The sequence below is a fragment of the Hydractinia symbiolongicarpus genome, chromosome 1, assembly GCF_029227915.1.
Source record: "Hydractinia symbiolongicarpus strain clone_291-10 chromosome 1, HSymV2.1, whole genome shotgun sequence".
Taxonomy (NCBI): domain Eukaryota; kingdom Metazoa; phylum Cnidaria; class Hydrozoa; order Anthoathecata; family Hydractiniidae; genus Hydractinia; species Hydractinia symbiolongicarpus.
In genome coordinates this window covers 5,028,148-5,043,083 of record NC_079875.1, presented here as the reverse complement: position 1 = coordinate 5,043,083, position 14,936 = coordinate 5,028,148, and the positions used below count along the sequence as shown (strand labels likewise).

The window sequence follows — 14,936 nt, the reverse complement described above, 5'->3', positions numbered from 1 at the left end:
TAAAAACTGACTATTTCCATACCCTGACTGACACTTCCTGTGCATTAAATGGAATCGGAGGTAACTTTATTATAGTCATTCCATTGGAAATTGTTATGTTTTCAGCATAGAGATTACCGGAATAATAACCTGACGTTCCTGCTAATACTTTAACCTTCAGATCTTTCTCAATTGGCTTGCCATCTGGATATTTTGCAAATAGCTAAAAATTATTACAAGTATTGAATAAATAACAACAAGTAATAAAGAACAAAGATATTTATCACATAACTGTCAAAACAGGGAAAGTATATGTGTTGTTTTTCCTTACAAAATAGTTGCAGTGGTCTTTTTTCTGGTCTAGCGAAAACCTTTAGGTAATTTAAAAATTCTATTTCGCAAAAGTCATGAGTGATTAACTTTTATTAAAAATTTTATTAAAAATTTTGCTAAATATTAATTATACAAAACCTCATTGGGTTTAAAATAATAAAAAGAACTTTAACTTAGGAACTTTTCGACTATACAGATAGAACTTTTTGACATTTAGACTGTATTATTTTGGTCAACTCATTTTGGCATATTTTGAACATTTAAATGTGCAGGGCACTCATGTTAAAGTTTTAACATAATTTTAAAAATTGCACTGACCTTGACAGTGAAAGGAAAACCCGGTTTAAACACTTTGGTTGCTTGAAAAGACAATTCAACTTCTTTAGTGTGAACTTGTTTTGTGATCTGTGTACTATTCAACGTGACTTCTGTTGCTTTTTCCTTAACCTTTGCATCAAATACATATTGATAGTTGTAATAGCTCATAGATGGTGGAGGGAATTCTTTAGTATCGATTAAAACTGTAACACATCCATCAATCTAAAGCATTAACAAAAAAAACAATAAGACCAGTATACAACTAAGCCAACCACAATATCATAAAAACAAGGAGAGGACAAAAGAAAACTAATTTTTTCTAATTGTGAAAGCATTCAGTAGTCGAAAAGTAGAAAGGAATATCTAACATGACTGTTATTTTACTAATAAAAAAACTTTGCAGAGTTGTATTTTTTTCAAAATAATTTTTATTTTCAGGAATAAACCTTTTTAAGTTTTAATTCTTAAATTACTAGACATTTACATAGTTAGCATATCATAGTACTTTGCATAAAGCCCATAAAGTTTGTGTAGAAAATAATGTCATTGCCATTGCAGCGTTGGTTTTTTAGGTGTTTGGGTTTATCATGTTGAAAAAGTTTTGGGATGCAGAAAAATGGCATTTATTGCATTTCAAGTACTAAAAATTGCTAAAACGCGCTTTTCTATGCGCTTATAAACCAACCGTTTTTTACTAAGGCCACCATTAGCTGAATGTGGTAAATTTTAAAAATGTGTTTTGGATTTCTCTTTCATTATAACCTGGTAATTTTAAAACTTCAAGTCCCCATGTTTTTTTTGTGTCTTTTTTATACATATTATTACTATCTCCACGAATAACATCATACACTTATGATGTCATTCCTAAAAATACAATAATATAAAAATAACATATGCAGTGATGATGGTCTTGCTGCATTTAAAGACACCAGCGGACCCGCAATGGAATGCATCAAAAAGAAAATACAAGCATTATTCCAAAAATGCGGTTTAAAAATCGTTATTGAATGGAATAAGAAAATTGTGAATTTCTTAGACATCACGCTAAATCTCGAGAATGGAACCTTTAAACCATAGAGCAAACCTGACAAAATCATTCAGTACATCCGTACTCAATCCAACCACCCACCTTATGTCATCAAACAAATCCCAATCACTATTGAGCAGCGGTTATCCGAACATTCTTCAAATGAACAAATATTTAACGCAGTCACCCCAATTTATAAGAAGGCACGATGTTAAACTGCAATACCAAGAACGACAGAAAGCTGTTTCAAATTTTGCAGAAAATGAGAAAAGAAAAAGAAATATATTATGGTTTAATCCTCCTTATAATGTAAACGTATCTACAAAAATCGAAAAGTTGTTCTTGCTTCTCATAGACAAACATTTCCCGAAACAAAACAAGCTCCACAAAATATTTAATCGTAACAACGTAAAAGTTTCTTGCAGCTGCACAAAAAACATGAAACAACAACAAAATCATCAACAACAACGATACAGTAATGGATAGAAATTGTAATTGTATTAAAAAGGAACAATCCCCAGTTGAAAATAATTGTTTAACAAAAAACATTATTTATAAAGCAAGCATAAATTCAAACATCCCTAACTATGAACTCAAGGTTTACATAGGTCTAACAGCACCAACGTTTAAAATAAGATATGCCAACCACAAAGAATCCTTCAACACAGCTAAATACAAAGACACGGAACTTTCAAACGCACCATTAAATACATGGAAAACAATCAGACAATGTAATGAACTTGTCCCTAACTTTAAACTGATTAAATGCAATTTTGTTTAGCCGAGAAACTAGAAATCGCAATGTACGATAATAACAACTTATTAAACACGCGATCAGAATTAATATCCAAATGCAGGCACGTCAACAAACTCTTTTAAAATAATATCAAGGACTAGAAGGAGGATCGACGTCACTTTTTTATAGATACCATTATATTGTCCCTTGATAACTTTATACTGTTTTTATGGTATAAAAGCCAATTTATTCAACTGAGGATTGCGAAAGCATGAAACAAAAGTATTAAATGTAAAAATTGACTTTGTTTCTTTACCGTGTGTACGCACAGTTGTTTTAAAATTGAGGGCAAATTTGGTAATATAATAAACCTACACAGAACAACACCCAAAGGGGTCAATTCACTATTTTCTGCACCAACTTTATGTGGCTACTCTATAAGTAACCCCAGTTTAATATCCCTCAACTCTGACTTTGATTTAAAAAAAACTTGGAAAGACTTTTATTAATAGCTTTACTTTTAATGGCAAATAAATACCGGGTGGCATAATAACATAATCTTTTCTTAAACTAATCACACCGTAAGACCCAATTATTATTACCTATGAAAACATAGTGAAATAACATCTTTCTTTATTGACTTTGTTAAGCCACACTTAATTCTTAACCATACTAAAACACTACATAGGAGTTACACTTCCTGGCAAAACAGTTATTTCGTTTAACCCTTGACAGACAGGTCCTATATAAATTTTGGAAAAAAGTGCTCAAATTGGGCAACTCAATTGTACCAAACATGCACTTGCCCAGGTCTTGCCCTTAGTCACCAATTGTGACTCAACTTTGAAGGAGTTAAGTATATGTTAACTGAAGTAAGGTTTTTTTTCTAGCCAGGCTGTCCTTTAAATTATTTGAATACTCCTACAGCAATAACTCATAAAACGTATGATACTAAACATACTATTTTTGCTACAGTAACACACTCAGAATCATCTTGACGAGTTCTATAATAATAATAATATCTCCTTCTTTTGCAAACTATTGTGGTCATCTTTCCATAAACGTTTTTCCCATACGAATACCTAAAATACAGCAATAACAAAGCGTTTGTTAATGGCAGCAATAGAATACAATGATCAACACATTACCCCAAAACCGTTACAGATTTTAAGATTAAAACTACACTAATTCAAACTTTCAGTGACTGACTATTTCTAGCTACATTTACATATAAAAATAATTTTTTTCTCAATGTATATAGGTTATGTAATGTCATTCAATAACATTCAATAATTTTTTATTTCAATTTAATTTTTGTATAATACCTTAACAATTAGTGTAGGGTTCCCATTAAACCTACAGCAAGTCCACAAACATGTGCAAATGATGGCATATGCAAAATGCCAAATTTAAAAAGTTCTAACATAGCATGTGAGTCTATTGTTGCACATATGCCAAAATCTTTCTGATCCTGAAAAAGCATCCTAAGTAATTACTAAAACTGTTTGGTTTTAAAATATTACTTAGAGAAGCATTAACTGATGAATAACATTGAATAATATTTACTGAAAAGCTACAACTTTGAAGTGATTTACTTACTTCCGAAATATGATCAACATTTTAATGCATTGCATACAAAACTTATTTAGGAAAAACGTACTTAGCGCAAACTTCAAATTCCAGAGTTTTTTGAAGCTCTGATGCAAATGATGGTGGGTTAACAGTGACTTGAAACTTCGGTAGAACATATTTTTTGACATCCACCTTGAGTTCTTTCTTATATGTTTTAAGCTCAACTTTAATTTTCCATGTACCCATGACTGGTTTTTCTGATGTCTTCAACTCCAACGAAGCGAAACCTAATTAAATTACAACTTATTATATTCATCTGCAGCACAAGAAAGACACATTAATGGTTTAACTTAATAATCTTAACTGCTTGTGTACATTTTTTTTAAAGTATTAAATAACATTTTTTTAAAAAAACTATAGCTGTAAAGCCACTAGAAAAAATTTACTTTAGGTTGCAGAGATACTTAAAGCAGACTTCCCATGAAGGAAAAAGTCGGAATCATACTAAAAATCTTTAAAAGCTTTCTAGTAATCTGGGTTTTTTTATTGGTTCTAAATTAATAAATTCTAAGTTAAATATGCAAAATTATGACATTGTGAGCTAGCTCTAAAATACGCAGTTGCTTTCATTGAGCATAATTATAGTAAAATATTGAAATTTATGGTAAATATTCAAATGTCAAACTGAAAAACATTTTTAACCCATATGCCTTGTCAAAACTGTTATAATAGCACTTAAAGCTATAGTTCATGATGTCATGCATAATTAGCAGAACTGCTAAGTATAAATCAAGAATTTTGAACAAAATATGCAAACTCTTAGACAACTTTTCAAGCTCTTCCATATAAAGATAACAGGACTAATGGAGGGTTGTTAAATAAATGTATATTAAAATGTAAATTGCATATGAATTAAAGAAACAAATTAAAATGATTATCCTTCCAGTAGATTTTACTTGGTACTCATTTTAAAAATTCGACATATATAAGTGTTATGTCATTTTGAGAGATTGTTTTATATTTAAAATCACACTGCCTGTGACTACAGTACTATGTTTTAATTTTGTATTTACATTGTTTTATGGGATGTAATTGAGAGCAGCAATGTGAATGTTTTATCACAAAGATATAATGCAAACATTGCTCAACTACTACTATGTGGGAACACAGTAAAAAACACACCTTCCTCCAGATCAACATCTTTCCATTGCCTCATTCTCGAACCTGATGGATTTTCAATTACGACTTTTTCTAATTTCCCCTCATACGGTTTTAAAGTATGAGTTACCACAATCACTCGAAACTGGACTAAATAATAATAATACAAACATCCTTTATTATGGCCATAGTTTAAGCAACGATGCACTTTGTAGAACTCTGATGTTTTGGTGGTTATGTAGGTAATTAACACATAAATGTATCTTTCAAGATAACAGATCAAGTTCTAAACTCCAAACCATTAAGCTCTCAATTTTTTTAAAAAATTTCTAATACCTAATGAATCTTATTCTGTTATACTGATTCAACCATAAAAATGTTCGACACAAATTGTCAATTGAGCCTGATCCATAATGTATTCATAAAAAGTGGTGAAGATGCAAAACAGTGATTTTGAGACAAAGCTGATACCTTTGTTGTGATTATAAAGCATGTTCTAACAAAAATACTTACTTTTTTGCCCTGGCTTATAAATGGGTCGGTCTGTTTGAATAAAAATATTGAGTCCAAGTTTTTCGATTTGAATACGTTCACTTGTATTTTTGAATGACCATTCTTTCCCATCAACACTCTCACCTATACCACTAACTTCTACCTTTATACCCCCAGGAGAATTATGGTTCATAAATATAGGCAATGTGGACAATTTTTCTGTTGAGAAAAAGGTTAAAATTATTATTTTAACAATATTACAATATACACAAATAATACAAAAATACAAAAAATATGAACAAAGTCCAACTTTTCTTTTATAAGTAATGCAGGTACAAAAATACAGTTAAAAAATGTAAAATCAATAACATCTGCAACAAAGATCCCAAAATCAAAGTATCACCACATATACAAATTATTATTGTTTAAATAGATGAACGTGTTAAAGAATAAAAATAAATTTTCAGACCTGGCTGAACTGTAAAATTATTGGAGGAAAAAACAGTGTTACGATTGGTATCCAATAAGTTTACAGTAACTTTTACTGGCTTCGGGTATCCATGTGTTGACAACATTATATTTTCAGTAAAACCAGTTCGGAAGATTCTTGGAAAATATGCCATATAATGCCTATATTAAAAAAGAAAATTATGAAGGTACCCTAACTGGTACACATGAACTTGTATAATATGTAAATACTAATTTAACAATAATGTGTTTTTAAACATAAATACAAATATATACCATATGTTTTATATAGGTGAATATTTATCATAACACATCTGTATTTCATTCTCAATAGAGAATGCTTCACCCTGATCAGACCTCTGATCATGACGGGCGAGTATAATGTAGATCAAGTCCCGCTCACTTCCAGGCAGTATGTTAGTGATGAACAAAGTAGTTCTTCTACAATAGGACCATATGTTTTCTTTGGGACTTCATGTGATAATAGTTTTTAGTATCTATATATTATAATACTCATATGCGTCTGTCTGTCACGAAAATTGGTACCGCAAGTAGCGAAACAGTCAATGCGGTGTAGAAAGGACGGGCGAACTCATGGATTTTTCCACGGGTCACCAACTAGTATATATATATACTATTAAGTATATATACTAGTCATAACAACCCAAGAAAAAAATTAGTTTTAAAAATTAGAGAACTTATGTTATGTTATGTTTTACACAGCAATATTTTGTATATATGTACATAAAATATAGTTATTTTAAAGAAATTTGAACTTGTATAATACGTAAATACTATTTTAGTGCATGTATTTTTAAATATAAATGCAAATACAAAACTTTTTCTTTGGGATTTCATGTAAATAGTAACAATAATTTTTTTTAAAAAAAAAAAACATAAGAAAGAATAGAGAAATTAGCCAGTTGTACATGTTTTACACAGTAATATTTTGTAGATAAAATACATTATTTCATAGAAATATGCACAAGAATGTATTAAAAACTTACCAGTTACACCCAACTTCCTGGCTATTTTGACCACAAAGCGTAGCATTTCGAACCACCACCTCGCTAAAATGAGTAAAACATATTATTGATGGAGTGTACAGTAGGATACTTAAAAAAGTCGAGTTTAAGCGAGCTAAAATGAGGTAGGTTATTGATGATCCAAAGGATATGTTGTTTTGATATATGTTGCAGAATTTAAAAAGTAAATTGCAGATATAAAGAGGTTTTCGAAGTAACTTATACACTATCATTTATATAGCAGCATCTTATAGGCAAGTTGAAATGTTGTTGAATTCAAAAGGCTTGTTGCTGTATAAAAATTTATTCTAACAAAACCAAAAGATCTCACAAATAGAAAGAAATACCTTAAGGGAACTTATTTTGGCGGGAACTAATTTTGGCGGATTTGGCGGATTGGGGCAAAATCCGCCAAAATTAGTTCCCGCCAAAATTAAATATTTTACTCACCCGCCAAAATTAGTTCCCGCCAAAATTAAAAAAAATCGCCACCCGCCAAAATAAGTTCCCGCCAAAATTAAAAATTTCGTTGATCCGCCAAAATAAGTTCCCCTTAAAAAATCGACAAAAATCAATTTTTTTTCAATTTTTTATATCTTTTAGAAATATACCTTTGCGCTAGAAATATTATGTCATAATAAACCTCTAATACAAGATAATTTTTAATCAATATTTATGATTTCTAAGTCCTTGCTTGACGATGGTGACGACTTTTTAGGTTTGTTGTTAACTTTTTGCCTTTTTGGGGCTGGTGCAGCTGAGGTGTTTCCAAAAAAGTTTCGAATATCTTTTTGCTTTTTCGTCTCTTTGCTTTGGCTTTTGGCTGTATTTTTTTTACGCTTTGGTCTCTCTTCGGTTGGAACCACGACATCTAAAATAACTGCAATATGTAAGAACGAACCAAGAATCAATTCCTCTTTCGGCTCTGTATACAAGGCTTCTACAAGTTGTTGGTATCTTGCAAGAACCAAAAGATTGTTTACTGTCCCTGGTAAAGTAACAGTTATTTTACAGGGGATCTCCAAGCCTCCTTGAACGAGAGGTGATCTTCGATAGTGTACACTTGTCAACGTGGATTTCATAGACGCTCCTCTGTCCAGAAGAAATTTTGTAACCCTTGAGATTTCTTTGGGTAAATGGCCAACTGGTTTGTCATTTCCGAATTCACAAACTTTGATTGCAAATCTATCGAAAACATTGTTGTTCTCATGAAAGCAGTCCAGTGATTGATTTTCCTCAGGTTTCCAATAAGTTTTATAATAATGGAATCCTCTGACAGCAGCTGTAAACTCGAACGTCTTGTTGTAAGCCATATGGACGTCTTTTCTTTTCTAGCTCTGATGAAAAACAAAAATGTCAATCGATCGATTTTTTAATTGCCTAGCATGAAAATAGAACGTTTTTGTTCTATTTGTCAGTGTAGACCGAACTTTCCCAATTAAATAGAATGTTTTTGTTCGATTGGTTAGTCTAAACGGGCCTTAGCGAAGAAAAAAAGAATGTTTTTGTTCGATTGGGTAGTCTAAACGGGCCTTAGCCAAGAAAAAAAGAATGTTTTTGTTCGATTTTTAGTGTAAATATAGGCCAAGTGAATGGAATGTTTATGTTCGAGTAAATATACAGGATACAGATAACTTACGTTTCCTTTTTTATCTCCCGGCTTTCAAAATGTCTTACATCAGGAAGTTAGCTAAATTACAAGAGAAAGAAGCTCAACAAAGGGCCGCTGAAAAGGAAAAAACTTCAGACGAAACACCTTCAAACAGTTCTAGGGAACAAAGTAAGTATTTCTCTTTGATGTTTTTTTTTGTTATACCTACCTGCGAAGAAGTTTCTTTCTTTGTTTGAAAATTTTTAATTTTTGGTCAAAATTCGCAATTACATAGTGGTTCGTTTTATTCATTTTAGGCCCACAACCAACTGACTTCCAGCAAGAATCATCCCTTGGTTCGTTAGACTACGAAGCTGTTACAGACGCGACTGAAAATGTTAAATCCAGTGGCAAAAAATCATACAACCGTTGGTCAGAAAAAGAAAGATTTGATATCGGAAAATATGTTGCGATTCATGGTGGTGCGGCTGCAATCACAAAGTTTCAAACCAAAGACAGGCCGTTAAGTGAGAGTACAGCTCGAAGATTTGGCAATCTTTACAAAAAAGAGCTGAAAGATTCAACCCGAGAAAAACGTAGCGTGGTAACCAAATTTGTTCCTTTGAAACGCGGTAGACCTCTGTTCCTTGGCAGTCTAGATGAGATGGTACAAAGATTTTTAATTGCACTGAGAAATCGAGGAGGTGTTGTTTCAAGAACAGTTGCAACCGCTGCAGCGAAAGCTCTAATATCACGAAACCCTCAATTTGAGTTGGGGCATATTAAAATTGATAACAGTTGGGCAAAAAGCCTCTTCAAGAGAATGGGTTTCAAGAAAAGAATGAAAACGACCTCCAAAGTTGAAATCACTGAAGGAGCCAAAAAGGAGTGCGAATTACTATTTCTTCACGATATTGTTTCGACCATCGAACAACACAGCATCCCTCACCAACTTGTTATGAATCTGGACCAGACACCTCTTAAGTTTGTTCCAAGAATGAATCACACCATGGCGAAAAAGGGTTCATCGTCCGTCCCTATCGTTGGATCTTCCGACAAAAGATGCCTTACTGGTACCTTTATTATTACGCTTGATGGTTCTTTTCTGCCAATGCAACTGATATATGGGGGGAAAACAAATCAAAGCCTCCCAAAGTTTGAATTCCCCGAATCGTTCTCACTAAGCGTTAATCCCAAACACTACAGCAATACACAAGAATCCATCAAAGTCATCAAAGAGATCGTTCTAAAGCACGTTGAAGACCAGAGGAAGAAGTTAAATAACCCAAAGCAAGCTGCTCTTCTAATATTCGATGTCTTTCGAGGACAAATTACTGAGGAAGTTACCGAATTGCTGAAGAAGAACAACATCTTCCTGGTTTTGGTTCCAAGTAACATGACACATATATTCCAGCCCTTGGATCTTACTGTGAATAATCATTGCAAGCAATTCATGAGAAATTTGTTCACTGAATGGTATTCAAAACAGATCGAGAAAGAGCTATCCCTTAACAAAAAGATCGAAGATATAAATATTCAATTAAAGCTGACCACCATCAAGCCTCTTCATGCAAGTTGGCTCCTCCAGTTTTATAACCATATCACTTCGGCAGATGGCCGTGAAGTCGTTTTGAATGGGTGGAAAGCATCTGGAATTTACGACGCAGTTCGCATGGGATCCACTTCACTTGAATCCCTTGACCCTTTTCAAGATCTATCACCGCTGCCAGAAAGCAATAGTGTAATTACTCAGCCCATAACCGACATAATCAATGCGCCAGATTTATTAAAGGATAGCTTCATCAACGTGCGAGTCGAAAATGACGATGACAAAGAAGAGGAGTACACGCGTGACGAGGATGACATAGACTTTAGTCGGAATGCATTTGACATTATCATAGACGATGAAGAAGAGTAGATTTTTAGTATTTGTTTTAAAATTCTTTGCTTTGTAATGCTTATTTCTACATCTTTACCAAAGAAAATTTTCGTTGAAATTTGAAAAAATCCTTCACTCGCCAAAATTAGTTCCCGCCAAAATTAAAAAATCCGCTGACCCGCCAAAATAAGTTCCCGCCAAAATTAAAAAAAACCGCCACCCGCCAAAATAAGTTCCCGCCAAAATTAAAAATTTCGTTGATCCGCCAAAATTAGTTCCCGCCAAAATTAAATTTTTTTTAGATTTCCTTCGTCCGCCAAAATTAGTTCCCGCCAAAATAAGTTCCCTTAAGGTATTTGTTGTACGTGAAAGAAACATGAACATAGCCACTGTGATTCTTTCCTTACTCAATACAAAATAACAACAATTTTGTCACATAAAAGCTAGTTAAACCTTAAAATTCTATTTCAATGAGCAAAATTCATCAGGATGCAGCACATCTTTGATTTGAAATATGGATTACACATAGAGGGGAGGGGCTACTATAGATAGATATTACAGGCCAGATCAACTGTTTTACACTTACAAATTTGGATAGGTAGTGCCAACTATACTATGTTTCTCTTGTAAAGAAATGGTAATTTCATAGATACAGCATACAGCACAATAAATTTACTGTAGACTTCATGTTTTGTTTCTGCCATGTGTTCAACATGTGCTGCTCCCTCAAGAAAATATTTCAGACCCGCATAAAGAGTATCAATGTAGGTGCGGAAATGTCCGTGTAAAAAAAAAGATTTTCAAAGTCTTACCCTAAACCAAAAAGCCTAAAAACCCAGGGGACCAACAAAAGTGCATGGTGTGCTGTTTGCTGATGAGAAAGAAGCAGAGACCTAGTAACAAGGCTGTTTCGTTGTCTGGTAACCCCTTTTGGTCAGAGGGGAGGTTTCAGAGATGAGTACTTAACTTAAGCATACTTATCTTGAGAGAAGGATCTATTTTTTTTTTACAATTTTTAGGTAACTTCTAGAGAAGTAAATTTAGTAGAAGCCACCTGTTGTCATTGTGAATTATGGTTATCAAGTTTCCAGGGGGAAAATCAGGAAAAAATTCCGTCCAAATTTTTTTATTATTATTATTTTTTTATCATTATAAAGGTCTATTAAGACCGTTCCCGAATTTCATAATTACGTCAAACTCAATTAAAGAGGTCGATACTGAAAATAATTATTATCCCTAAGTTCCTTAGCAAAAGGTAGAACAAATTACCTAATTTCGTAAAAGAACCATTATAAAATTTTGAATGACGTCATAATGATTATAATTTATGAAATTAGGGGAAGGTATATTTACTTCTGTGCTTATCATCCACCATTTGCGCGATATTTATGGAAATACGGTGTCTATGAGGAATTAGAGGTCGAAGAAAAGAGGGGATTTCAAGCCACCCTAGTTGCCAAGTCGCCCAAAAAGTTTAACCTGAGGTTTAAACAATAACCTCTTGTCGATATGCAGGATTTTGTTAATTCGTTGGAAATGCACGCACAAATACTTTTTTTATAATTATTTAATTATTTTAACATATCGTATGATTATTGAGGAAAGAATAAAATTTTATAATTTTTTAAATAATCTTCATACTGAGTATATAGCTTAACAAACATAATCTTTTAACGCACATTCAAACAAAAATATTCGTTGTGTCAATAACTGTATTTATTTACTTCTTTCTTTCTTATTTAAAACATAAACAAATGACGTCGAGAATAAATCGTGCTACATTTCATTGTTTTACGTCATGTTATATTTTTAACCGACCAAAGTGTTGAAACTGTCAACGTATAAAACAATTTCACCTCCAGGATTCTTTTCGATGCAACTTTTTCCCCCCGGTATTACTACACCTATGATATTATAATGGGACAAAGCTGTAAAAGAGCCTTGGTGACAAGGTTGGTAAAAATGTTGTGGTATGTTTTTCCCGAAGCCCCTTTTTTTAAGCAAAACACGCAAACAACAACGCTATGCAACAAACATCCTGAAGAAAATATCATGAATTATTAAGTCTAGGATTTATATTGTTTAAAGAATTATTTAAGTTATGTAAAATAATACACCTAAACTTTAGTATTGATTAGGACTCTGACGGAGCAAGCAACCTTCATCCTTGTTTTCAGGGTTTTGTTCTGCATCATGACTTAACAAAAGTTCAAAACTCCGAAGAAAGAGAAAATACGTGAGTTTAGTTTTATCGTGTAGATATAAGCAGCAAGTAATAAGTACAGCAATACTGAGCTTCTATTTAAAAACATAAGTTGTTAATAAAAAGGCGCGTGGCCTGGTGGTTATGGAGTTCGCTTCGTAATCACAAGGTCCGTGGTTCGGTCCACAGTGCGGACATGTTTAGCAGGTGTCTTTAGCACAGCTATTGTTCAACCCATGTCATGTGAGGGAAATTGGGTAGGTAATGCCGGTGTATAGTTAATGTATACATTCCTAACACAGGAGCCACATTGAAAACAGTGTTTCCAGCACAGAAGTGGGTATATCCTGTATAAATATTCGGAATAATAATACTTGGCCAATAAGCTTAAAATATTATTTACAGCGAATACAATTTGCAAATTGTATCAGCTGGCTATATAATTGGAATTTGAATTAGCACTTGATATAATTATATACTAAAGGCTTCTTTCCAATTTGATTGAAAATAAGTTCTCTATACCACATCAAAAATGCTGACGTTTTAAACTATGAAAATAAAACTCAATTGTCTGCACGAACGTAACTGTAACCATCACTGTTTCCGTTTCGGACTACACGATTGAAAACAAGCTGAAAGAATGTAACAACAAACTTTCCGTTTGGTATATCACGTTAACCTAAAATCCTAAAATATGATATTTATGTTTGTTTGAGTGTTGATTTTTTTATTGCTTGCTTTGTTTATTTTATTTAAACTTGAGCGAACGATAATTTTTCAACCGCGTGTAAAACATATTCGTCCAGGCAAACGTCGTTGATCCAGACAATACCTCGCTGAAGATAAATTTGACAAATTGTGACTTATTTATTAACTGTGTTTGTATTTTAAAAATATATTTGGATAGTTTTTTATTAACTAATTTATTAGTAAAATAAAATAAAAACAGTTTTTAGCTGTTAAATAAATAATTATAATAAAACGTCTTAGTAAGGTAAATGAGTGTAAAAATAGTTGGTAATGTGGTCTGGCTCGAGCAATCAATATGTTAGAGGCAAAGTTGTAACCAGTGCCAAAAGATGGTGTTTAATCTTACCTGCTTTTATTTTGTCAACATTGAAGCATTTCAGCCGGTACCATCATTTGTAGTGAAAATCAAAATAGATTTAAATGGTCTTTTTAGCCGACTACCAAATGAGAGTTAAAAACGAATTACTTTCCGCGTTTCTCTATGAAGAGTATTACAGTCAAAAAAAATATTGTCAATAACATAAACAAAAAAGGTGTGTTGACGAATAACACACGCCACAATATCTGATATATATATATCATGAAACAACAACCTCCATGACGGTAAAAATGATATGCCCTTATTAAAAATCCTCCCTTAAGATATAAATAGGAATGTAGCTAGTGATTCTAACATGATGAGCTTTACTGATTTTGCTGTACAAAGCTAATAAGAAGGTACCATGCCAAATAAGAAACAACAATAAATGAAAATACATCCTAAAAATATAAAATTCAAAGTAAAACTTACGTTGCAATGTAATTTATAATCACAAACAAAATTAACAGCTTCAATGTTTCCATTTTGAAGTTGCAATAAAATATGTGGTTTCACCTCAACTTCGTATGTATATATTTCTCCAAAAGTCAATATTATCATTCTAATGTCATCATATCAACCCTCCACGTAGACGTTTTATAAGTTACTCTTCAATTTCGAGCTCTCTACCTTTGACACTTTTCGACAAAATTCGGACATCAGTTTTCTGTTGTGAGAAACTATTTTGGTCTTCATTAAACCGTGAAAACATTTTCTCATCCGTTGTTAGGGTAATTTACCTAAATATACGCTCTTTCAGTGTTTAGTTGAAAGCAGAAGAACGTTTTTATAAAGTTTATAGTCCGTTTGACCTGTGTAAGGAAGACTCCCGAATTATTTTTATCTCGGTATTTCTTGGCATGTTAAAAATGTGTTGTCAATCAAGGACTCTGGAATGGGTGACTAGTACTTCGAATCAAACATTTTTGACTCTGCGATGGTGTCGGTGTGTGATTTTTTTTATTAGTCACTGGAACTTAGTTCAGTGTGCACGTCAAAGTAAGTGAATGTTTTGGAAGTGACGTCAGCACCGTCAAAGAAGTGTAA

General features: G+C 32.7%; 2 protein-coding genes across 11 annotated transcripts in view; one reads left to right on the top strand and one right to left on the bottom strand.

Moving 5' to 3' along the window:
• LOC130632934 (alpha-1-macroglobulin-like) overlaps positions 1 to 14,417 on the bottom strand; it is a 34,680-nt gene extending 20,263 nt beyond the window's left edge. For 8 of the 10 annotated variants that reach the window (XM_057444514.1, XM_057444517.1, XM_057444518.1 and 5 more), the window contains exons 1-9: positions 14,322 to 14,417; positions 7,091 to 7,153; positions 6,085 to 6,245; positions 5,637 to 5,834; positions 5,148 to 5,273; positions 4,054 to 4,252; positions 3,355 to 3,475; positions 631 to 852; positions 23 to 202 (exon numbers count right to left, since the gene is read on the bottom strand). In XM_057444514.1, coding sequence (XP_057300497.1) covers positions 23 to 202; positions 631 to 852; positions 3,355 to 3,475; positions 4,054 to 4,252; positions 5,148 to 5,273; positions 5,637 to 5,834; positions 6,085 to 6,245; positions 7,091 to 7,153; positions 14,322 to 14,374 — 1,323 coding nt within the window. In that variant the 5' untranslated portion in view covers positions 14,375 to 14,417. Of the gene's footprint in view, positions 1 to 22; positions 203 to 630; positions 853 to 3,354; positions 3,476 to 4,053; positions 4,253 to 5,147; positions 5,274 to 5,636; positions 5,835 to 6,084; positions 6,246 to 7,090; positions 7,154 to 7,719; positions 7,863 to 13,877; positions 14,011 to 14,321 lie in introns of those variants that run through there. The other 2 variants (XM_057444522.1, XM_057444521.1) reach the window with 2 other exon arrangements.
• LOC130633041 (uncharacterized) lies at positions 8,753 to 10,917 on the top strand. Its single transcript, XM_057444523.1, has 2 exons — positions 8,753 to 8,888; positions 9,017 to 10,917. Exons 1-2 carry the CDS (start codon positions 8,777 to 8,779, stop codon positions 10,615 to 10,617), a joined length of 1,713 nt encoding a protein of 570 aa, XP_057300506.1. The 5' UTR covers positions 8,753 to 8,776; the 3' UTR covers positions 10,618 to 10,917.
• Positions 14,418 to 14,936: the final 519 nt, after the last annotated feature.

Coding starts and splice junctions, on each gene's coding strand:
- LOC130633041 (XM_057444523.1), top strand. CDS start 8,777: ATGTCTTACATCAGGAAGTTAGCTAAATTACAAGAGAAAGAAGCTCAA. Junction 8,889..9,016: donor AAACAGTTCTAGGGAACAAA/GTAAGTATTTCT, acceptor TATTCATTTTAG/GCCCACAACCAACTGACTTC.